At 39.3% G+C, this 24,518-nt stretch overlaps 1 protein-coding gene across 1 annotated transcript; it reads right to left on the minus strand.

Annotated features, from left to right (window-relative positions):
• Positions 1-778: 778 nt before the first annotated feature.
• On the minus strand, positions 779-24,275 carry LOC117746402 (corticotropin-releasing factor receptor 2). Its single transcript, XM_034555491.1, has 12 exons — positions 24,155-24,275; positions 23,924-24,043; positions 10,009-10,094; positions 9,056-9,162; positions 6,515-6,632; positions 6,267-6,420; positions 3,471-3,531; positions 3,310-3,382; positions 2,848-2,933; positions 2,422-2,557; positions 1,375-1,416; positions 779-961 (listed from the first exon to the last, which is right to left on the minus strand). Exons 1-12 carry the CDS (start codon positions 24,273-24,275, stop codon positions 779-781), a joined length of 1,287 nt encoding a protein of 428 aa, XP_034411382.1.
• Between the last annotated feature and the right edge of the window lie 243 nt (positions 24,276-24,518).

The following is a 24,518-nucleotide window of genomic DNA, read 5'->3' on the forward strand; positions in this document are numbered from 1 at the left end:
ACGGATTTAATCTTTGCTTCGCCTACGTGAAAGAAAAATCCACGCACGGCACTTAACACACATAAATGACATCGATGAATCACTTTCCCCCTTCAAACTGTATATATATATATATATATATATATATATATATATATATATATATATATACATATATACATATAATCTTATTCATTTTATGCCGCTCGTTGTGTTCACACCATCCCAGAAAAGCCGATAGCAACAGAAGGGACGACAAACGAGAGTATGTTGACGATGTTTACAACACAACAAAACAAAAGTCAACACGGTACAAACTGAAAGAAGAAGGCTCAGTCCATGACAGTGGCCAGTAACAAGTGTTTAAATAAATGATCTTTATTTTAAAAAGAGCAGTGCCTCTTTTGAATGCTTTTTTATATTTTTTTCCTACAGTAACGTATTTATATTAAATTCAGGTGCCTCTCTCCGATGGCTGTTAATAGCAGCTGTTGATGGCACCAGATTTTTGAGTGCATTTTGATTCATTTAATTCAATTGCAACGGATGCCACGTCGCCCGACCGCGGAGCGACAATGGGAGCAGATGTCTACAGAGTGCGTGAGCTTGTTGAGGTTTCCGGGTTCCAAATCCTGGAGGATTTATCCGTCTCCACTAACATCCAGATGACAGCGATAAGAGACTTCTTAAAATATACATCTGGAACGCAATAAATATAGTTCCCACCGGACGAGAGCAACACGCCCTTTTGCGGTAAACGCTGGCCACATCGGCTCTCTGCGCGCATCACTTCCTGTTGTCAGTCCGATCCCTGCATGCTGCAGTGCAGCTTGTCGGCCGGCCCCACGGCCGCGGTCTGCTTGATGCTGTGGAAGCTGATCCTGGTGGGAGACGTGGGGATGGACATGGCTCGAGCCACCCTCACTCGGAGGGAGTGGTTGTCCTGCCAGCGGTGCCACCGTTTCCTCACCGCAGAGCGCACCTGAGCGGGTTGAGGAGGACGTTGTCGTAATTTACTACGGATGCTTTGTAAATGCAACACGGGCAACTTTTGAAGACTTTAGAATAACTGCTACGAGCTATACGATGCTTCACGGTGTGCAAGTTATTATGACGTGTTCCCGAGCCACTGCATGACCGAATATTACAGAGACTTTACTCATTGAGCTACATTATTATGGTTTGTATTACTTACTTTTAATGTGCTGTACTGTAGCTTTCGCATTGTGTGTATTGTGTTTTTTTAATAATAAATGTAACTCGAGGGTAGCGAGTGAAAATAAACACGACTAAAATCCACGTGTGGCTCTATTAAGATCACTTATCAAGGAACACATTGACAACTTAATTACATTCATAAATAGTCTTTTTGCCAAAACCCTTCCGGTGACTCACCTCTCCATTTAGAAAGCAGTAAAACACGGACACAAAGAAGCCCTGCGGAGGACAAGAGACGCACTACGATTAGAAGAGGCGAGTGCAGCTGTGTTTGCTTATGGGAGCATTAATTAGACATCGAGGGACCTGATGAAATGAGGTGCTCAATTTTTGAAAAGCGAATTGAGTCGTGACAAATATGTTTCTAGACTATGAAGAAGCTCTGGCATGAAAACACTTTTTCTTTTTTCACCCACGGTTAAGCGCAGGAGATAGAAAGGAAGAAGAAGATATGTCGACGTAGCATAAATCGTGTTCACGTTAATCCTGTCGTCTGAGAGCTCTGAGCAGGAGGCAGGAGGGAGGTGGGAGGAGGCAGGAGGGAGGAGGCAGGAGGCAGAAGGGAGGAGGCAGGAGGGAGGAACGAGCAGGCAGGAGGCAGAAGGGAGGAGGCAGGAGGCAGAAGGGAGGAGGCAGGAGGCAGGAGGGAGGAGGCTGGAGGGAGGAGGGAGGAGGCAGAAGGGAGGAGGCAGGAGGCAGAAGGGAGGAGGCAGGAGGGAGGAACGAGCAGGCAGGAGGCAGAAGGGAGGAGGCAGGAGGCAGAAGGGAGGAGGGAGGAGGCAGGAGGCAGGAGGGAGGAGGCAGAAGGGAGGAGGGAGGAGGCAGGAGGGAGAAGGGAGAAGGCAGGAAGCAGGAGGGAGGAGGGGGGAGGCAGGAGGCAGGAGGGAGGAGGGAGGAGGCAGGTGGCAGGAGGGAGAAGGCAGGAGGCAGGAGGGAGGAGGGAATAGGTTGGAGGCAGGAGGCATGTGGTAGGAGGGAGGAGGGAGGAGGTTGGAGGCAGGAGGCATGTGGTAGGAGGGAGGAGGCAGGAGGGAGGAGGTTGGAGGCAGGAGGCATGTGGTAGGAGGGAGGAGGGAGGAGGGAGAAGGGAGGAGGCAGGAGGTAGGAGGGAGGATCATCTTCCCACGAGAAGGCTCATGAACGTGAAACACAACATTCAGAAGTCGTCATGAATCGCACTCTTCACTCTGTGTGTCACACAACATCGGTTTCCTCGTCCCTCACCTGAAAAGACTGTAAAAAGGAGTTGAAGTAGATGAAAACGATTTGCGAGACGTCGTCCTCCCCCGGGTTCACAAAGAAGAGCATGTAGGTGATGCCCAGCAGAGGGAGCAGGACCAGCGTCGCTTTCACCGCTTTCCTGTGAAGAAATAGGGGGGGGGGGATGAAGCCTCCTTAAATACTATATAATAAATAACGACATTGTGCTGACTTTAAAAGCATGAAGCCGTGACAACGATAAGCTCTGTGATGTCACTTTGTTGTCGTAAACATTGGAACCTTTGATCCCCCCCCCCAAAAAAAATATCTTCTCTCTGAGAACGGTGACAGAAATTAAGAAGGTTAATTGATATTAGTCCGCTTTAACTAATTTAACTTGTGCTAAAAACCAAAAGGAGAAAGAGTCATTTCTATATTTCCGTAACTCACCGGTACTGTATTGTTTCAGACGTCGTCGAAGCTCTCAGTTTGGTCATGAGGATTCTTACGATGTTGAAGAGGAAAACAAAGTTTATCTAGAAGAAGAAACACGCACAAAATAATTAGTTTTGAGCCTACGAGGAGGAGGAGGAGGAGGAGGAGGAGGAAGAGGATGAAGAAGAGGAGGAGGAAGAGGATGAAGAAGAGGAGGAGGAGGAGGAAGATGATGAGGAAGAGGAGGATCCAACTCCTCAACAAGAACTACATCCCTAAAACCGCCAAAACCATCAGCGGATGCTTTTCTATGAATGCAATTTCCTATTTGTAGGATTGTTATGAAATGCTTGAACCCATCAAGAAGATATACTCAATTCCCCCCTCCCCCAAAAAAAGCTTTTTAATTGTTAAACCATTTTTCATTTAAGGGCGTATTCTTTTCATTAGTTACAGTAACAGCTCTTAATGTCTCACCAGAAGCACGAGGATAACGGGTCCCTGGTAAATGTAGTCCATGTACTTTCCAGGTTCTTTACCAAACCAACACCTGTTGACGGCAGAGAAGACATAATCAACACTGGCAAAAAAAAACATGTAATTGTCGAAAAACAAAATAATTGTTTGGGGATACTCACTGCTCATTTTCATAATATAACTTTCCAAAAGCCCAAGCTATTATTATAGGGCATGGAATACCTGGAGGGGAGATATTAACAAGGTTAATGTAAGTCATTTAACATTCAAAAAAACATTTGATGTATTAATGTGGTCGATCCACCTTTGATAACCAAACTTCATTCACCAAACTAATGATTTATTTTTAATTTTTTTAACAACAGAACCTCGTGACAAAATGGAGAAGTCCAAAAGAAAAAAGAAACATACTCTCACTTTTTCCTCTTCTGAATATTTTAAGCCTAAAGCGGCTTCACAGTTATTACTCATAGAGGTCCAGCAGAGAAATGATGGATATATGTCTATATATATATAAGTCTTCCCAGAATACTGTCAATGTTAATATTACATTTTGTGAAATGCCTATAATGAGTTAAAATATGTATGATATAACAATAAAAAAGAATAGTGTGTTAAATTCTCAATTTTTCACATTAAGCCCACGAGCACTTTCTATTGAACATGGACCACATTTCAAAGTGGCATTGACATGATTTAAGGAGAAAATTGGCCACACATTTGGGATTTTATTTGATCGAGTGTGCTTGAACTAAAAAAAATGTTTTTTTAAGGACATTAATCATTTGAATTTGTTTATGCAATTCAGATTGATGTTTCAGGGTTTTCACACACTACACTGCAGTCTAATCTGTTCATGGTTAACGTGCACTGCCCCTTTTCAGAGCGTTTGCTTATTCGTGGTGAGCTTATCGGTTATCCCACGCCGTCCTCACCGGGTATGCATAAACACACAGATGTACACAAATTACACATTTGCATAAAGGAACAAGTCTTTGTTTGTTGTCGCTGCTGCATCTTAAAATGAAAATGAAAGCAAAAGAAAGAAGTAAAGAAGCCCTCTTGAACATCGTACCGCAAGCACCAAAAGCACTCAAGACGTCAGCCGCTCCACAAAGCAACACCTTCTTCACTTTCACCCCGTCGCCGTGACGACAAGCTCGTTGAACTTCGAGCTAAATGTCATTCGTGACGGCACCAATCAGAGCGGGTGACAGAAAACTCATGTTAAGTTAAGTTTTTGGAGACAAAGTGGATCAGATGTGCAGATTAAAATTTTTTTTAAAAACACTATTTCGAGCCCATCTGTCAGGCCTCTGGTGAACGACAGATTAAATCTGCCCCACTTCCATCTTTTCCCAAATTAATTCTTATGAACAATCTCTTCCGTGACACGAGGAGATATTTAATCTCTTTGCTGCCTCTTGGTTGCCACAATGCAGCAGTTGTAAGAACAATGTCATTTTTTTGTACTGATTGTATGTTACCTGTATATTATATACTGCATAGTCCTACACTGATTTAGTATAACTCTTAACACTTGATTTTATTTTATTCTATTACATTTGAGTGAATTATAGTTGCATTATTCCTTCATCTGCTTCCAACCTTGAGTGTTCACTGAAAACACACCATAGGGTAACGTGGCTTCTCATATTTATTGGATTAAAATCCCCGAAATGATGCATAATATAAGCCTGTAGGAGTAAGAGGAAGCTGCACGGAACAATGTGACTAATCACAAGGAAAGATGTGGGCTACTTCCTATTCTAATCACTATAATTAATTAAACTACATTGATATCTGCCCTCGGTTACGTCTATTTTTTAAAACCAATACGAGCTTCCCAAAACATGTCATCCATGTGTCATTACTGAGGATATGTCCTCTGCTGGTTATCTTTTTTTATTTTTCATAAATCAGAGTCAGTTGAGCATGACCTCAATGCATTAAAGTGTGTGTGTGTGTGTGTGTATAGTTTCCTTTCTGCAAGAACACACAATGTCCATTACATAGACAGACAAGAGAGGAAATGTCCGACCGGCTCAGGGAAGCGTACAAAACAACGTTTCCGTCTTTTTTTTTTTTTTCTGCCTCAAGATGGAATATTTTGATGGCGCGCTTTTTGCTAATACTGCACAGTAGTTTAAGTCGAGGTGCTCGTATATATAATTGATGCGGTCATGCATTAATACATCCGTGTTCGAAGCTCCTCTCCTATCGCTGGCAGTCGAGCACAAACGACGACGTTTTGCACACTTCGCTGGAGCTCTGGACAAATTAAATGAAATACAAATACGTTTAATAATTGAACGTTTTAAAAAAAACGACGACCGGACGAACTCGACCGTTTCCAAAGTCGAGAACAAAGTTTGAAAAAGCATTTCACATTCTTGAATTTGGAATCGCTGAACACCAAATACATATCCATATATATATGACGTCAATGCATATGAGGCCAATCAATGCATATGAGGCCAGAGAGGATCAAGATAAGCTGGACATAAATATATACGTAAATATATACATATATATATGTATACATAAATATATCCGTATATATATACATATATGTATATATTTACGTATATATATGTATACGTAAATATATACGTATATATATATACGTGTATATATACACGTATATATATACATATACGTATATATACTCAGCTTCTCTTTTTTTTCACGCTGAATGAATTATTTTAAACACAAGAGTTAAAGTGGTGCTTGTGTGTTATTCTTTGTGGGCAAACTGTTTTAAATCAATTAGTCGACCAAATCGTATACTTATTAGTAGTCTAAGATTCAGATTTTTAGATATCGAGTTGTAATTCGAATTAAAAATCCCCGAGTAAAAACTATGTTTATGTCGACTTCTGCAATGTTCTACATGCATTCAAAACTAAATATACAAGTGAAGATGTTTAATGCACCGTCGACACGGACATACTCACACCAGCCGATGAAGAGGAAGACCCACTTCCTGAGCTTGTCCGTCGAGTACGTCATCACGATGGCCGTGTGAAGGTAACACCCTTCAACGAACATCCAGAAGAAGTTGGTCACCACAAAGTAGTTGTATATGGTCGTGATGAATCGACACCAAGGCTGAAAAGACAACGGAGAGTCTCAGATCTACAGAGAAAACATCTTAAAAGTTTCTACTTTATTAAGGATATACAATCCAGTGAAGTATTTTAACCTCATTGCTCTCGTGGATGTTGTGGTCGATCAGCTGAAGCAAAAACCACATCACATTCCTCAGTATGAACGTGGTGATCAGGTTCCAGTGGATGATGTTTCGAAGACATCGAATGCTCCTTCAAGCAAAATACAAAAAAACACACCAGTAATTATCAGGAATTTCCGTGAGGTCGGAAAAACAGTGATTCAAAGTAATGTCCGTATGTTTTTTTGGCCAGAAACGTCACGGAGAGAGGCTCCAATATTACATGCAATCAGTTTGTTAACCTCTATTCATTACATTGATTACATTATTTCATGAATCCAATCAATTCCCTTACTTCCTGATTGCACTATACCATGTATGTCCAATAACTATCACTGGATTACTTGAAAATGTAAGAAAATGTCGGGATGGGGGGGTTACGAAAATGGAGTCTTTCATTTTCCAGTGGATGGTGTTACGAAGACATCGAATGCTCCTTCAACCAAAATACAACAAACACACCAGTTATTATCAGGAATTTCCGTGAGGTCGGAAAAAAACCCAGCTGATTCAAAGTAACTTGAGATTTGTAGATTTGTTAAACCTCTATTCATTATATTGATTACATTATTTCATGATTGCACTATACCATGTAATAACTATCACTGGATTACTTGAAAATGTAAGAAAATGTCGGGATGGGGGGGGTTACGAAAATGGAGTCTTTCATTTTCCAGTGGATGGTGTTACGAAGACATCGAATGCTCCTTCAACCAAAATACAACCAACACACCAGTTATTATCAGGAATTTCCGTGAGGTCGGAAAAAAAACCAGCTGATTCAAAGTAACTTGAGATTTGTAGATTTGTTAAACCTCTATTCATTATATTGATTACATTATTTCATGATTGCACTATACCATGTAATAACTATCACTGGATTACTTGAAAATGTAAGAACATGTCGGGATGGGGGGGGGTTACGAAAATGGAGTCTTTCATTTTCCAGTGGATGGTGTTACGAAGACATCGAATGCTCCTTCAACCAAAATACAAAAAACACACCAGTTATTATCAGGAATTTCCGTGAGGTCGGAAAAAAACCCAGCTGATTCAAAGTAACTTGAGGTTTGTAGATTTGTTAAACATCTATTCATTATATTGATTACATTATTTCATGATTGCACTATACCATGTAATAACTATCACTGGATTACTTGAAAATGTAAGAAAATGTCGGGATGGGGGGGGGGTTACGAAAATGGAGTTTTTCATTTTCCAGTGGATGGTGTTACGAAGACATCAAATGCTCCTTCAACCAAAATACAAAAAACACACCAGTTATTATCAGGAATTTCCTAAAGGTCGGAAAAAAAACCGCTGATTCAAAGTAACTTCATATTTGTAGATTTGTTAAACCTCTATTCATTATATTGATTACATTATTTCATGATTGCACTATACCATGTAATAACTATCACTGGATTACTTGAAAATGTAAGAAAATGTCGGGATGGGGGGGGGTTACGAAAATGGAGTTTTTCATTTTCCAGTGGATGGTGTTACGAAGACATCAAATGCTCCTTCAACCAAAATACAAAAAACACACTAGTTATTATCAGGAATTTCCTAAAGGTCGGAAAAAAACCCGCTGATTCAAAGTAACTTAATATTTGTAGATTTGTTAAACCTCTATTCATTATATTGATTACATTATTTCATGATTGCACTATACCATGTAATAACTATCACTGGATTACTTGAAAATGTAAGAAAATGTCGGGATGGGGGGGTTACGAAAATGGAGTCTTTCATTTTCCAGTGGATGGTGTTACGAAGACATCGAATGCTCCTTCAACCAAAATACAAAAAACACACTAGTTATTATCAGGAATTTCCTAAAGGTCGGAAAAAAACCCGCTGATTCAAAGTAACTTGAGGTTTGTAGATTTGTTAAACCTCTATTCATTATATTGATTACATTATTTCATGTATCCAATCAATTCCCTTACTTCCTGATTACACTATACCCATGGATGTCCAATAACTATCACTGGATTACTTTGATGCTGAAGAAAATGTAAGAAAATGTTCGAGGGGGTTACGAAAAATGGAGTCCTTTTATTTTTCTGTGTTTTCTAAGCAGGTTTATGGATGTGGATGTGCCAGATTGTAGGTCGCTCCATGAGTGTATTCTTAGAAGGAACTATCGACTTTTTTGGGGGGTCTTTAATCTAAAGTAATCAATACTTTGAGTAGCTCACATTGATCAAACCACCGTGCACAACTAAGCAAAGGCTGTTTGTTGGTTCCTGTCGTAGTAGAAGTTTTAAACCAGGACATGGAACAAGTTCCAGCTTCTTCTAGAATAAATCATGTTGGTTATTTAATGCACAGTTTCCTTCTTAGCCTGAGTGCTCCGGCTGAGCTGCATATATTCTTTTTTTTTTTTTTTTTACACAGAGTGAGTTAACGATGTGCAGTCCGAGGATATTACGTGGATTTCCCTGATTGTCCTCTGTGAGGTCTCATGCATACAGGACACGTTTAAATAGGGACTATTTCTGTACTCGCCTTAAGCTCAGGAAGAGAATGAAGGCCACGACTAGAGCTCCCACGGAGATGCAGTGACCCAGGTAGTTGATGATCAGCGCTATTTTATAATGCATTGGATATTTCCTCTGTAAAGAGACAACACGTGAGTTACTTATTGAATGCAAACTGCTTGATAATAAAACAAAGAGAAAAATATATGAATAGAACCCAAGTGCATACAGTATATATCTATTCATTTATTTAGGCATGTTGTTTTGAGGTTTAACTAAAGTGAAATATATATATATATATATATACGTATATTTACATGTATATACGTGTATATATATATATATGTAAATATATATATATATATATATATATATATATACGTATATATGTATGTCATTGACACATCTGAGATATATGCATATATATACAGTATATATGCATATATATACGCATATATGTATATATACGTGTATATATATACACATATATATATATGCATATATATAAATATATATGTGTGTATATATATACATGTGTATATATGTATATATATATATATATACATATACATATATATATATATATATATATATATATATATATATATACATATGTCACTGACACACCTCAGACGTCACGGTTTAAAATTATCTGAGAAAATGGAGCGAGCTCCAGAAATAAGGAGACATGATGTGAGGTAACAAGGCCAACACTCATTACATGCAATACATTAGTGTTTCAGTTTGGGCTTTGCTTACATACACGTCATACGTATTCGCTACGCAGTCTGGAAACAAACGTTTAAGCAGTTTAACGCTACACTACATAGAAAAATTAAAATGCTATAAGTGCGAAGCAGTCAGAGCGCCACGTAACTTTTGCTCGATCTGATTAGAATGAAATTAGTTTAATTGTGACAAGCAGCGATGAGCATTTATCTGAGATGCTTAACCGATTGCTTATGAAGGACATTTACTCACCTTCTCCTCCAAGATAGGTTCACAATCGGAGTAATTGCTCTTCGACGCCCAGGTCCCGTTGTCCATGCACTCCCTGTAGGCGCTCCCTGAGAAAAAAGAGGGATACGAGCACGGTGAATAAAACAATGGACGTGCACTGTAGCGTTGTTGCAAACATAGATGTTTTTATTCTTGGTTGAGCTCTAGAATGAGTTTGTCTGGTGAAACCTCACATCTGTATTCAACATCGAGGTTATTGATATTGTGTCCAAAGTGTGTCAGCAAAAACAACCATCCTGGTGACTTCTAAGAGCTTTTCTTACTTGAGCTCTGCTATCTGTTTGAGTTTTACACAGAATACCAATTCAGCAATGCTCATGTTATCCGTGTCGGGGGGACTGCAAAGCCTCTTAGTTTATTTGCATATTTAAAAAAAAAGAAAACACTTTCCATAATCAACTTTGTCCCGTGTCCTTTATCTCGTTGACACAGAAAAACAGTTTGAAGAGTTGAAGAAAATAACCTTTAGACTTTTTATTGCTGCTCTCTTACGATGAGCCGCTGGTCATTTTAACCACTCTGATGCTGAGATACACATCATTGATGTTGTTGTTGTCTTTCATTATTGTGAATGACAACTTTTGACAGCAATTTGGGGTTTGCTGCTGTCAACTGTGATTTATGCTTACAAAAATGGGAATATTACTACTATTAATAAGAACAAGAACAAGAAGAATGCACAGGTCAAGATATTCAGTATGAATTTCATAATCAATCAATAATGTGATCTGTTTATTTATAAAGAATTAAACAGTTTTTACACATTATTGCTTGAGTTGCTTTCATTTATACAACTAGCTGTGAGTATATTCTTCGGGCCTCTATCATATTTCCCTAAACCACCAGTATTTCATTCAAATTCAACGAGGTCCATTTGGAGAGAATGTGCTCACGCAAAAGGTCCGGAACATTAAAGTAATGTTTAACTTGCTTATTATATTTTGATTGGCTTAGTAGCATAAAGTGAGAGCGTTTACAACACATAATAAGTAAGTAAGTGTGTTTCCTGAACGAGAGCCGTAAAGGCTATAAAAAGGTTAGAATAGGAGGAAAGAATGATCAGGGCACATGTTTCCTTTAGGAAAATGTAATAATTCTCAATTATCCATCAATGTTAGGCGCAGGTCTGGATGTATGGCGTCTGGGTCCTTGATCCAGACAGGAGTCCGCCTATTAGTGACCTCATCTTGTGTCAAATTATATATATATATATATATATATATATATATATATATATATATATGTTAGTTAGTAGTGAGGAACACATCCACCTCAGAAGGAGTCGCAGCAGCAGAATGAGATCCTTAGCATTCAAAGTAATGTTGCGCAATGTGACATTTGCATTTGGAGACACAGCTTCTGGCAGCTGGAAAATAGAAAAGTAGCTGAGCAGGAAGGAAAAATCACAGTTTCCAGCCGTTTGGAGACGGAACCTGTTCAGCACGTCGCTCCATCACAGTCGTATTCATCACTGCAGCGGCTGACCGGTGGAGTGGAAGGCATCTCCCCTGAAACGCAGTCAAACAGTCGTTTGTCACGCACCCTTGAACACGCCGAGCGTGTTTGTTTGACGAGGCTCATTGATCAATTGTCATGTAGGGTCTATAGAGTTTGCTGCGCAGTGTGGGCAACCGTGAGAGGACATGCTCCTCTCTCATGATTTCAACATCTGTCATCGCTAACAAAACCCTATTGAGGAAGTATTATTTATTTATTTATTCATTTATTTTGCAGGGACAATGCACACCAATCAACAGTTTATTATGATTCATATCTGCAGACCTGAGAGCAACAACAAACTGTAGAAGTCAGTCCTTGAGCCCTTGTTGTGTTCCTTGCAGCCATAACTGTCCGCCTCAAAAATACGCAGTTTTCTGCATCTGAATGCAAGATTAGCCGCGGACAGACACAGAGGTGCATATTCACTCACTCACGCGAGCAATAACAGATAAATGACCCCTCCCCGAGATAAATCAGGAAATGTTCTTACATTTTAAATTAATTTAAGGTGGAGCGGATCTTCAATTGGGGATTGAAAACGTGTATATTTTGTCATAACAAGGAAATAATTGAGTTGGAAAAACTGGAAACTTTCAAGTTGACTTTACTTCATTTAAAGTTGAGTAATGAAAAACCATCAAATTATTACACACATCTGACTTAAAGCAATTGTGTTAATCTAACTTGTTAACTTTTTGAGAAAACTTAATTCAATTAAGTTGGTCCAACTATTCTCTTTTTACAGACACAATTAATAATTGTTTTTCTTCCTTTGTCTTGAATTTGATTGCTCTGTGTTATAGTTTGTGGTATTTCTGCTTATTAGAGAAGAGGAAAGTAACTCAACGTAGAACGAGACCATATAACTCTTCATAAGCGCAGAGAATAAAATACTCAGAAGACACATTTTCTTCTCTCCAAGTTCCTCATTTCAGTTTTATCGGACTCACTCTGAAAACCGTCCGTATTGTTCTTCCACCACATTTTGAGACGGGGAAGGTCAGTTTCCTGGTAACCTGATTTCCTCAAAGGACCGAGCTTCCTGCTCGCGGCTTATTGTATATTACACTTGTTTCAGCTCTTTTGTGAGAGAGAGTTTCAAATTATAGTAAAGATGAAAGGGTATAATATCTCAAAGGTGAACACCTGAGCCAGTAACGGTAGTTTTCCTTTAAAAAGACACTTGAAATTAAAAGTTGTGAGCTGAGGAGAGTGTAAACTAGGCCATACCTTAACAGCAGGGCAATATGGCAGCTTATTGAGCTTCCATATTTTTATTTAATAAGCAGGAAATCTGCTGCGTCGGAGTTTAATTAAGAGACGACACAAAGGAGTCAAGAGGTTACGAACACTCATTTGTATTTTGACACACCTTCAGCACGATGAATACATAATTAGTCACAATTCAAACAGTATTTTGGAGTTCGAGCATCCTTTTTAAAGCTTTCGTTTTTTCCCAGAAAATATTCCATAGAAGTATACATGCTTTTTAATTGATGTATTCTTAATACAGCACGGCTTTAAAGTGTGTTCAGGTCTCCTTCTCGGCACCTTAAGAGCTCTTAATGGCAAGCGGACGCATTCAAGAGCGAAGAATTTCATGCTGCTAGAAAACATTCTTGTTGTTTGTTAATATTATTATTATTAGGAAACATTGTAATTGTCTTCCACCAATTAGGTTTTCAATAACTTCAGACAATGACCTGCTCTTGCTCCCTCAAGTATATGTTCATTATTTGGATGGTTAAAAATTGTTTTTTACGCGGGCGCCACTTAAGCACTGAATTTTTTATATTGGTCTGTTTTTAGTTTTTGGGTCATGATTTGTTTTACATTGTCAGTGATTCACTCTGGGCTTACATCTCATCTCCTAGTCTGTTTTTTTATTCCTTTGAGTGTGTCAGCGACCTCTCCTGCCCCCTTTTTGTCTTAGATGAAAGTGTCCCTTTTTTCAAAGGGCAAACATATGAATATGTTTTTTTTACTTCTTTTCCTCACATATTTCTTGTAGTTATAGTCTAGCTGGAAAAGGACTGCCCTAAGTGATATGTTACCAACAACCACACAACAGAAGACCTTTGTGACAGATTAATACATATGTATGTATTATTATGATTATTATTAAGTAAATCACATGGAAAACTCCAACTGTGCTCTCGACTCTAAATAATAAATATAGCACAATAAATATTTGTGACCCAGACCCAGCGTTTCAGATCATAAAATATTAGTCTCAAGTGCCGTCCAACCCGTCAGTGCCAACATGCCGCTACCTTTTGCAGCATTGAAATACAACTGTTTCCCTCGATTGACCCAGGGTTTGATCAAACGTAACATGGCAGCTAAACCACTGTCCTGTCCTTGTCACATTAGTTCTGTTATACATTTTGTCAGAGGTGCTGATCTTTTTTCAAAGCAAAACAAAGTCTCTCTGGCATTATCAGTCCACAGTCCAGAAATGACTGAATTACTTAAAATACATCTCTGGGAGGTTTATCTTGAAGAGGTAATGAAAGCCCACTCACACGCATGACAAAGTATTTAAGTTAAGTTTTCAGGTGCATTTGACTGGGTCTTCTCCCAGTAATTAGCACATAATGCTTCAATACGCTAACGTTTTTTCTTTTCTTTTTTTGCTCACTCTTAGCCTATTCCTGCCTAATTAAAAGAAAAAAATCAGTTTGTTTTCATGGATTATTCGTGCATGTAATTACGTATTTTGCTTTTCTCCAGGAAAATCAAGTTGCATTAATAAACTGCACATGAAACGAGTGTTAAGAGGCTTTAGAACTCAAATACACGTTTTTTACAAACTGTGGTGAATATCTTTATTTGTGCCAATAATTTCACAGAAGGGGAAAAAAAGATGACAAGACTCTATTAAGGGAAGTTGCCCAAGGGGAAGAGGAGAAGACGTTCAAGCTTTTTCCGTGTCACGCACATCTGTGGCTCGTGCGGAAATATCACTAACATATTTCCGATTGACGAAAATTAGACATCCGCTTCTTCTGTAGATGCTCCTCGTAGATTAAAATAGATCTCGGGAACGTAAGTAGCATGAAGATAGTTTTAAGAAGGAGCCCATTAAAGCAGAAATGCCACTGTGACTGTAAGCCTCCGTGACATGTGACAATTGAGATCGGCGGTTGGAGAGGTGGCTCTAGAAATGCTGCACCAGGTTTTTAAAGAGAGGCATTTGTCGGGGTCACCGGTTTCCTTGGAGCGCCCGCAGGGACCACCAAGCCACGCAAGCTCAGGTCAACCGAGCCCACCGACAGAAGACGTGTGGGGGTTAGTTGGCCTCGGCTGCTTGACTGCACAACCAGCTGTCCACACGGTCGCTTATTCCTTCTTCTAACATCCACACTGCATATAGAGCAGGGATGGCTCTCAGCTGTCAGCAGGTATAGGTTTTACTTGTAAATGTTTCAAATGTCCCCCTGTGACGTGCATCAAGAAAACAACCAATAAAATATATACGAGAAACCATGTGTATCATTGTTCGAGTTGATTTGAAGTGTCTATGACAAACAAAAAGACAGCTATTGACAAAAATCTGACACTCCTTTTTGCAATTTTGCATACAATGGCCCCTAACTTTAGCTCTTCAGTTTCACACATGCATCATGGAAAAGCATTCAGAAGCTCTTTGGAACAAAGGCAACACTTAGGGTTTCAATGGATTTCCCTGATATGAAATTACAGGCTCTTAAATTAAAATTTAGCGGCCACTAAGAAAAGCCAGCTGCCAACATAGAAACAGCTCAATCAAACGCATTCTTATCATCGTGCTCTTTCTGTTTCGAATGTCTTGAAAGGCAGTGTTATGATGATGAGCCCTGCAAAAGCATAGCTTTGTGTTGTTAATCTCCGTATTTTAATCTGGAAACAGTTTTGAGATAACAATTATTATAATTGCAACCAAAGAGATATAACATTTTCACTCCCCAAATATGAGATTATTATGCCATCCAACGATCTTTGCCAATGTAGTTGGATATTAACAAAATCACCCAGGAATAGAATATGTTAATAGCTGACAGCGCTATTACAAACCAGGGATTACATGCATCACTGGTAAAGTAAAAGATTAGTCTCACATGCACTCTGCAGGTCAGCACCTCTTGATTGTTGTCCTGAAGTGTTGCTCACCTGAGCTAGAGTATGTGGTACTAATTGTGACGATCCATTACATTTAACCTTTAACACCCAGACTGAAATATCTCAAAAACTTGCTATGAAATTTAGTTTAGATTGACATTTTGCCAGTTAAACAACACATTGTGTCCACATTGCCATTATTAGCATGTGAGCGTGCTGATGATAGCATTCAGTTGCCGACAGATGCAACAAACGGTTCTTTTTACTTGTTGACTATACAATATTAATAGTCGAGGTGATGTCCATAAATTGCTCAATTTGGACCAATAGTTAGGGTGACCGGTTTGTCCAACAATCTTTCAGCCACGTGAAACCAGAAGTCAATGTTGATTTGTTTGTCACGTAACTTGTACACTTACAGTAATGGAGCTTCTGCAGTTATTTTAACCACAACGACAATATATTTTCCTGAACCGGACCAATTACTTTTACCTAACTCAGTGGTTTATTTTGAAAAGACTGCATGTGCACACAACGAGCGGAGATTGACACGTGTTGCTGGCTTTCGTAGGAAAACGCATACAACATTTTTTAGTAAGTGCAATTAGTGCCGAGTCAAAGTGAAAAAAAACCCTCAACAAGCATATTTCTAAATTGCTAAATCCCACATGTATGGCTTGTGAAAACGCCCGTAGTCTTATTACTCTTTCCACTTGATTCGACCCCAACAGCAAACCGTTCTGTAAGTAGAACGAAGTGAGAGTCCAGCCTTTACTTTTAACAGGATGGCAAAAAACGTGATTGACATTTTATACTTCAAAAGGGGCTGATATGTATTCTACACACTTGTAGCCCTCTGTTGGGATTGCTTGTCCTTTCAAAAACACCTTATTGATTAAGAGATCAATAAAACATCTAAAAAAACAAAACACTTCTTTTGGCCCTCGGGGTTATCACAGCTTATTGTGAACAGTTTTTGAGGTTACTGAACACCTTTGTGAGATGTTTGTTTAATTTCTGTATGTCTCTTAACAAGAGATGGACCTGAATATGTATTTCCCCTGTGAGCGGAGTAAAGAACTATGATTGGTACTCTCACTTGAGATGCTTCATTGGATTTCATGAATGGACTAATGAGAGGAAGTGTACATGACAATAGGTTTGCATTGTTGTATTGTATCACCCTGAGGTTGTGAAGCCATTACAGATGTGGTGAATTCAAAATATCCCCTCTCGTAAAAAAATAATGAACCTGATATTAAATGTTCTTTTATAATTTGATCAGTATTACTCGGATGTATCATAGGGTGATTATTTTTTCCTCATGGGTGATAATTGAAAGTGAAAATGAGGCTCATTTGAATTCAAAGGATGGGGGGACGTGTTTCAGAGTCAGTCGGCTGGAACTTCAGGACTCGAGACTCAGAGAGGGAGAGGAGTCTGTGCAGCATACAGCGGTTATTATTACGTGTTTACTTTTTGAAGGACTTCTTATTGATGGGTTAACAAAATGTCCAAGTTTAAAGATACAAAAAATGTCTATTGTCCTTAGAAAATGCACCAAAACGGACACTGATACTCAAATAGCAATGACAAGAGGCCGATCTGGTCACAGGTATTCTAATAAATAACAATTCAGAACATTATCCATGTATTTATTTGTTATATTACATTTTACAAACTTAAGAAAGCAACGTTTAAATCAAGACTGATGTTGCCTTACACATAAAGAATGATCCCAGTCACTTCCACACAGTGAGGCCTAAAGTTTATTATTCAAGCACTGATATCGGATCTTTATTCGGTATTGTTGTCGAGACATTTTTTATTCATATTTTACTTATTTGATAAGGGACAGTGCACATTAATAAAAAAATTCCAAGAGTTAGCCAAGAGGCCATTTTTCATCTGTAGTCCCGGGAGGCAGATGTCACAAAACAAACCTAAAAACAGAGATAAGATTACATATACAAGGTTTATATTATTACAAATATTGACGCTTTTCAATGGGTGCAATTCACTCAAAACCACACATGAGAACATCGTGGTGGAATAGTCAGGGGATTCAAGTCAGTAGGATACATCTTCTGGGTATGTCTTCAAAAAAGATGTCAGATTGCAGAGAAGTCTATAAGAAAATAACCCTACTTCTAACTTAATGTGTTAACTCAGTGAATATCGATAGTTCGATAGTTTAAAAGTCTTATTCAATACAGCGAGATGTTCATTTTTGTAAATCGCGGTCCCATTTAGAGTAAATGGCTATCTTTTTTGTATTTTTTTACTTTGGTTTATTTGATAAAGGACAGTGCACATTAATAAAAACATTTCTGTAAATGTGCCAGAGTTAGCCAAGAGGCAATTTTTCATCTGTAGTCCCGAGGTTGAGTTTGAAAGGTCATTATCGGGGCACGGGAGTTGTCTTAAAACTTTAACCCGTTCACGTTGCGTTTTTAGGTTAATTAAAAATAATTAGTACGATTTTTAGTTCTTAGCTTCCCCCCCTCTATTGTGTCGCTACTGTTTACAAAATACCAAGATGGCGACGGACAAAATATCGAACACAAGGCCTCAAACCGGCACTCCACGAAGCAATTGTTGGCATTACATTAACTATGTCCACTTCCTGGTTACGGTCCCCGGTCCCAAAGGACATTCTAAAAATGGTGATTAATTGATGATAAAAAATGGATGATGTTTTATTGATTGACTGATGACCGTCAACATCTAGTTTGATCATTTGGAAGGTTCAGGTTTGGATAAAAGTGTGACTGTTACTGTAGCTTCACTTCTTAGAAGCAAGTGTCAGTCCATCTCCTCTTGTTTAGCAACTCTCTCTGAAAGAGCCCTGTGCCTTCAGTGATAACCATCGAGCAGTCAGGCCCGACATCGCCCGAGGTGACTTCCACTCGTAGCTGCGGATAATAACAGCATATTATGCCACCACATTACACAGCTAGAAAGCAAGCTTATGCTGCCACGCTTTATAAGCACTTTATCCAAGTAATTTATAGTAGGTCACTGCAATAATAACTAACAACACTTATGTCCAATCCTCATCATTAAAATCAAGCAATTCAATCCTGTGGACTTTTTGTACCTCAATAAAAAGCTGCAGAGTTTGTTTTTTTTATCGTCAAAAATGTGTAATTCAGCACTTTTTGGGGGAAACACCGTTCCAATACTGGGATTATGACATCCTTATACTGCACAGACTCCACGAGGAGGAGGTTGCATGTTTAAGCAACAACAACAAAAAGCACTTAGGGAAAAATCATGCTTTCGTTTAATTATTAGTCTACTTTTCAAAATTTGAACCAGAAACATTTATACTAAAGAGCACTTTGAGAAGCCAAAAGCCGAACTTGGAGCTGCAGTCGCCGAGGAGAAGACAGCATTGCAGTTGGAAACTTTCCAAGAATTAACTTCTACTATGAAATCGACAACAACAATCGAAACAAATGCTACAAATGAACTACCATAGATGTGTTATCAAACATAAATATCTCTATGAAATGGTTGGTTGACCTATTCGATATAAGGTGATGGGAAAATGGCTGTAAAAATGGTCAAGAATGTTTATTTCTACTCTTCTCCTGATGTATAGATAAGACCTGTTGAGTAAGATAAGATAATCCTTTATTAGTCCCACAGCTGGGACGTTGCCAGGGTTACAGCAGCAAAGTGGATAGTGCAAAAGAGTAGAAAACAGAACAAGTACAATAAATAAATAAATGGCAAAGCTAAAAATACCCATTATTGCACATATGAGGTAGGTAAATATAAAGTGTGTGTATTGCACATGCATACATTGATATTGATAATGACATTGCACATGAATGAATGAGTGAGTCATTTGCTGGGTTTGTTTATGGGATGTGTGGTATGTGGGGTTTGCGAAACACTGCTGTCGTGTATGTGCGAAGGCTGAGCCGGTAGAGTGTGTAGCCAATGTGGGGGTGGGGGGTAGAGGGGGAGGACAGCTGCTGATTACCCCCCCTTGGGCAACTTGCAATGGCTAGTGAAATGTTTGCTACACACATGCTGACATATGAAGAGGATATTGATGCAATCACTGGGAAGTGAGAGATTCTCTGCACGAGGAGCTGCACAGGGGAAGTTAATTGGATCAGTCGGATGAGTGTCTTATCAAAAGACGTTCTGTGGTTTGGAAATTCCAAACCGATAAATTAAGTGTTAAATTGGGCACTTTTTTACATGCAAGTGTGTGTAATGTGGCTTCTAAAAAATGTACAAATGTGGGTTTCATGTTATTTCTCCACAAGGGAACTACGGGGACATATTTTGACTGAGCGGGAAACATCGATGAGTCGTCGGCGTATATGCGGATTTCTTTCACACTAATATTCTTAACCACGCCTCCCAACAATCTACATCACATCTTCTGTCACTCGTAACGGGGAACCTGTTTGTGCCCACAGGGCAGAACAAGCGGTTCTTGAACAATTTTAGTTAAGAGATTTATTCTTGCAAAAAAAAAGCATCTCGTGATTACAACTCCAGTAGAAAAGAACTACAGTGAACTTCAAAGAACGCATGCCGTTTTCATGTTTGATGATGGGTTCCGAATGGCCTCTGAAAGACAAGGCAATGTTCTACAGACTCGCGTCTGATTTCAGATAAAGCATCAAGCTGCTTACCCAGCATGCAGCAGCTCCGCTCCTCTCTCTGAACCGGATATATAGCACGACGCTGATACGTCTTGGACTTTATTAATCCAGATAAGAGAATCGATAAAGTTCCATTGTAGAAGCAGTGATTCTGACAGCGTTGACTAAAAGTTGCTGGGATCAGTGACAATGAACAGGGGACACACAGGGATGTGGTGAGTTTAGAAAGAAGCGTGATTCATTAAATAATTAAGGTTACACTCTTAGAAGCTGAACAGAGAAAACACAGGTCACTGAGATATGGCGTACCAACGGTGCATAATTCATACTTAAGGGACGCTTTCAGCAAAAAGGTACACGAGTCCCGAAGACAACGGGAGGAGAGCTTCTTCATGCCGTTGGGTCACATTGGGCATCACCCATTTTCAGCCACAGATGAATAACAATTTTAAAAAATCACAAAATAGGTTAGACTAAGAATAGAAGTCACAAGGTGTTCATTAAAATGGTGCAAACTAAAGCCCAAGTGGATGCATGTTTTTTTGGCTCCGTACCGTATCTGACCTATACGGGACTAAGAATAGTGAATCTTCCATTGGCCTCCTTTGAATGCCTCAGGGCTAAAACATGTAATGCTCCAGGCCTGTATTTTTGAAAAGTGTTGGTATCGTTCATCTAAAAACTATTTTGTCTCGCCCCAAAGCTTGACAAAAAAACACATCAGCAGTGACAACGAAAGACATAAAACCACATCTATCAAAACTCTGCCTGTGGTGATGTCAATTGCATGTAGACAAGAGACCTAAATAAAAGAAGGTTTAAAAATGCATGAAGCTCTAAAGCCACTCGGCACAAATATTAATATTTATACACGTTTGAAGGAATAGAAAAAGGAATTTACAGCCCCTCACCTGAACCGGCATGTTTTTGCAACGCTACCATTTTTTGTTGGCGTATAACTTACTGCAGCCATTTCTTTTAAAGTCGAGGTCGCACTGAAGATAGCGTTTATATCCTCCATGGTGTTCAGCAACTGGGAGTACGTCTTGAAAGATAACAGGAGCCCACCCTGGGTCGTGCTTTTCAAAAAAAAAAATTCTTGGCGGTGTCTATGTGGAGCTCTACTGGCGGCGTAAAGAGCTTCCCAGAGCATAGAGAACCAGGATAAAAGATCAACAGGATCACATGGTTGCAATAGTATATAACGTTGAACACAAACTGCCTGAACATACCTAACAACTACAGTAAGGGCTGTAGACTTCACACAACTAAACCAGATACATGCAATAAGTGCATGCTAAGGCTAAGGAGTCAACCATCAACCTCCCTCTGAATACTCCACGCTTGTGTGTGCAATCAAAAAGCTTGTTAAGGAGCTCCATACGACCAATCAGCCTCTTGAACCGTCTGTGTTTCATACATGACAATCGATCACAGGCATGCTAAACCGATCACGTCTGCCTCATTGGCTCCCGATACAACATTACGTGATGCAGAAGTCTATTTTCATCCGCTATACGGACGACAGAAAATCCCAAGATACTGCCGTCAGTGTGTGAAACGAGCTGTGAAGTAATCTCAGTTATTGTGACTGACGAGTGCAGTGACACTAAGAGCTCTAATGCATTCATTGTCAGCCAATGGGGCTCCACTGGTGTGAGTCAGAGCGCTACCTAGTGGGTCGCAGCGGTACTGCAAAATAGTTCGATTGAATTAAAAACATTTTTTTTATATTTACATAAGTGAAATAAAAGGACACTTTTAAACATAATTACCTGACTCGTTGGGTCTAAACAAGGTGGCTTGACAACGTTTTCACCTCAACAATGTGACTTAATTTTCCTGAAAAAATGTATTTCTCTTTGATTTCTGTACTTAATCTTTCCTATTTGAGTCATCAGACCTGTTAAAACAGCAGGAAGTTGTCAACTAATAAAAGTACACATCACATGTTGTCAAGGTAAATTACTTTTCACACTGCGTGCATCAAACATCATGCATGCCAAACCAATACTGAGCAGAGCAGAAGGTGAATCAATGCAGTACAGCAGGGTGTGTGTGTGTGTGTGTGTGTGTGTGTGGTAGGGGGTTAGGACACTGCTACATCGGAGTCTGTTGCAGAGATAACAGCGTTTTCTTTAATGAAAAGAAGCCTTGTGCTCACAAGATATGTTCTAGATGTTGTTTTCTGAAATTAAAACCTGCAATTTTTGTTCTGCATCTTGTCAACAACTTCATCCGTCTTATGATTAATACACCGGTTACATAACATGACACTGTTGGAGAGCTGTGATAGTGTGCTGGAGAGCTGTAAAAACGGACCGAATGGGTTTGGTTTGTCTGTCAAGCCAGCAGATATATAAACCATCCCTCCAGCTTATTGCTGAGAAAGGAAGAACCCGGCGAGTTAAACACATTTCATTATTGTTGAATGACAGATAGCAGCAGTGAGTTTGGCTTCAATTTGGCATCACAAAGACGTTCATCAACTGAGCTCCAAACTACACATGTATTTGGAATACAATCAGATCTCCATCAGGCTATACGTTCATATAATTGATGCATTGATTGGATATATATGATAACAGGTGCGGTTATGGGGAAGTTGCAGTGCCATGAATGCAGCCGTCTGAAATGTTTATGGGATTCAGCAAAAACGTATGTGACTGTCAGAGACCTTGTAAACTCAAGTCTGTAACATTCAGTGGCCAAAAAATGGGGCTGACGGAAAATCCTATTTGTTACAGAATAGCAGACTGAAATGCATTCTGGTCTATGGATTTATACAGTCTGATGGATTATATATATACAAATAAACATCCATACATATGTATATATATATATATATATATATATATATATATATTCCATCAAAATCCATCAGTCCGTAAATCCATAGATTTATATATATATATATAAATATATAAATATCCATATATATGGATATATACAAATATATATCCATATAAATGTATATATCCATATATATGGAGATATATACAAATACATATATATATAAATATATATTCATATATATGTATTTATATATATATATATATACAGTATATCCATATCTCCATATAGTATATATCTCCATATATATGGAGATATATACAAATATATATATATATATATAATCCATCACATCGTATAAATCAATATATATATATACATATTATTCATATTAATTATTCTCCACAAAACTCCACTGTAACTGCATCACAGATATTTTAACATTGTCTAAGTTTGGCCATGCAGCTACAATATCTGATGGAATAATTCCAACTGAAGGAAACGAGAATTATCATCACATCACTCCCAAATGATGTGTCAGAACGAGCACGCGCGCGCGCACGCACGTGCTCGTTCTGACACACACAAGTGTCGTGAGGTTCGAGAGCCACAGTCGCCGCTGCTCTTCAAGACAGACACATTGCGACGTGTTATCATATATTGATCTGAAATGTTCACCCCTAAATAATGTTTTACTTTGTGCGTATGAGAAGAAAAAAATAACGAAAATAAATATATATAAATATATATATATATATATATATATATATATATATATATATGCAAAGTCATTTCATCCATAAAAAAATGCATAAATCAACTTTTGTTCCCATGCCGGCTGAATGTCTTACTGGTGGTGTTGTACTTCACCCCGTTGATGTACTCGGGGCAGGGTCTCTCTACCGTCATGCCGGTGCTGCTCTGCGGCCAGCAGGTTCCGATCTCATCGGAGGTGGCATTGCAATATGAACCTTTGGTGGAAGGGGGGGGGGGGGGGGATACGCTTATAGTTTCCGTTCTCGGACACCGCAGCATCACTCAATATTGAAGAAGGAAAAAGAAAGAAACGAACTCCATCTTACCATCAGAGCTCAGCAATGACAATGACGCGTTTTCCCAAAAAGTGTCTTGGAGCGCGTCAATCAAAGTGCAGTTTAGATCCCCGAGCTCCCTGAATATGATCTGGTAAACGGTAGCATCCATGGCGCGAGCCGACGCTTTTAAATGCTGCACGAGCTTATGGAGTCCGAGTCCGAGCTGAGAATGCACGCGCTGAGGCCAGCCGTGTTTCAAACGGGCATGACAAGCGGAGAGGAGAGCCCCGACGCGCGCGCGCCTGGGCCAATCAGAGCCGCGCAGTTGCGCATCCATCCACGCGCTGCAGCAACCAGGTGAAAGGCGGTCGACACTCCGGGACTCTCTGACGTCCCCCCCCCCCCAACCCTC

This window comes from Cyclopterus lumpus, chromosome 17, assembly GCF_009769545.1.
Source record: "Cyclopterus lumpus isolate fCycLum1 chromosome 17, fCycLum1.pri, whole genome shotgun sequence".
In the NCBI taxonomy this organism is placed as follows: domain Eukaryota; kingdom Metazoa; phylum Chordata; class Actinopteri; order Perciformes; family Cyclopteridae; genus Cyclopterus; species Cyclopterus lumpus.

Coding starts and splice junctions, on each gene's coding strand:
- LOC117746402 (XM_034555491.1), bottom strand. CDS start 24,275: ATGGATGCTACCGTTTACCAGATCATATTCAGGGAGCTCGGGGATCTA. Junction 24,044..24,154: donor GTCATTGCTGAGCTCTGATG/GTAAGATGGAGT, acceptor CTTCCACCAAAG/GTTCATATTGCAATGCCACC. Junction 9,163..10,008: donor AACCTATCTTGGAGGAGAAG/GTGAGTAAATGT, acceptor GTCTCTTTACAG/AGGAAATATCCAATGCATTA.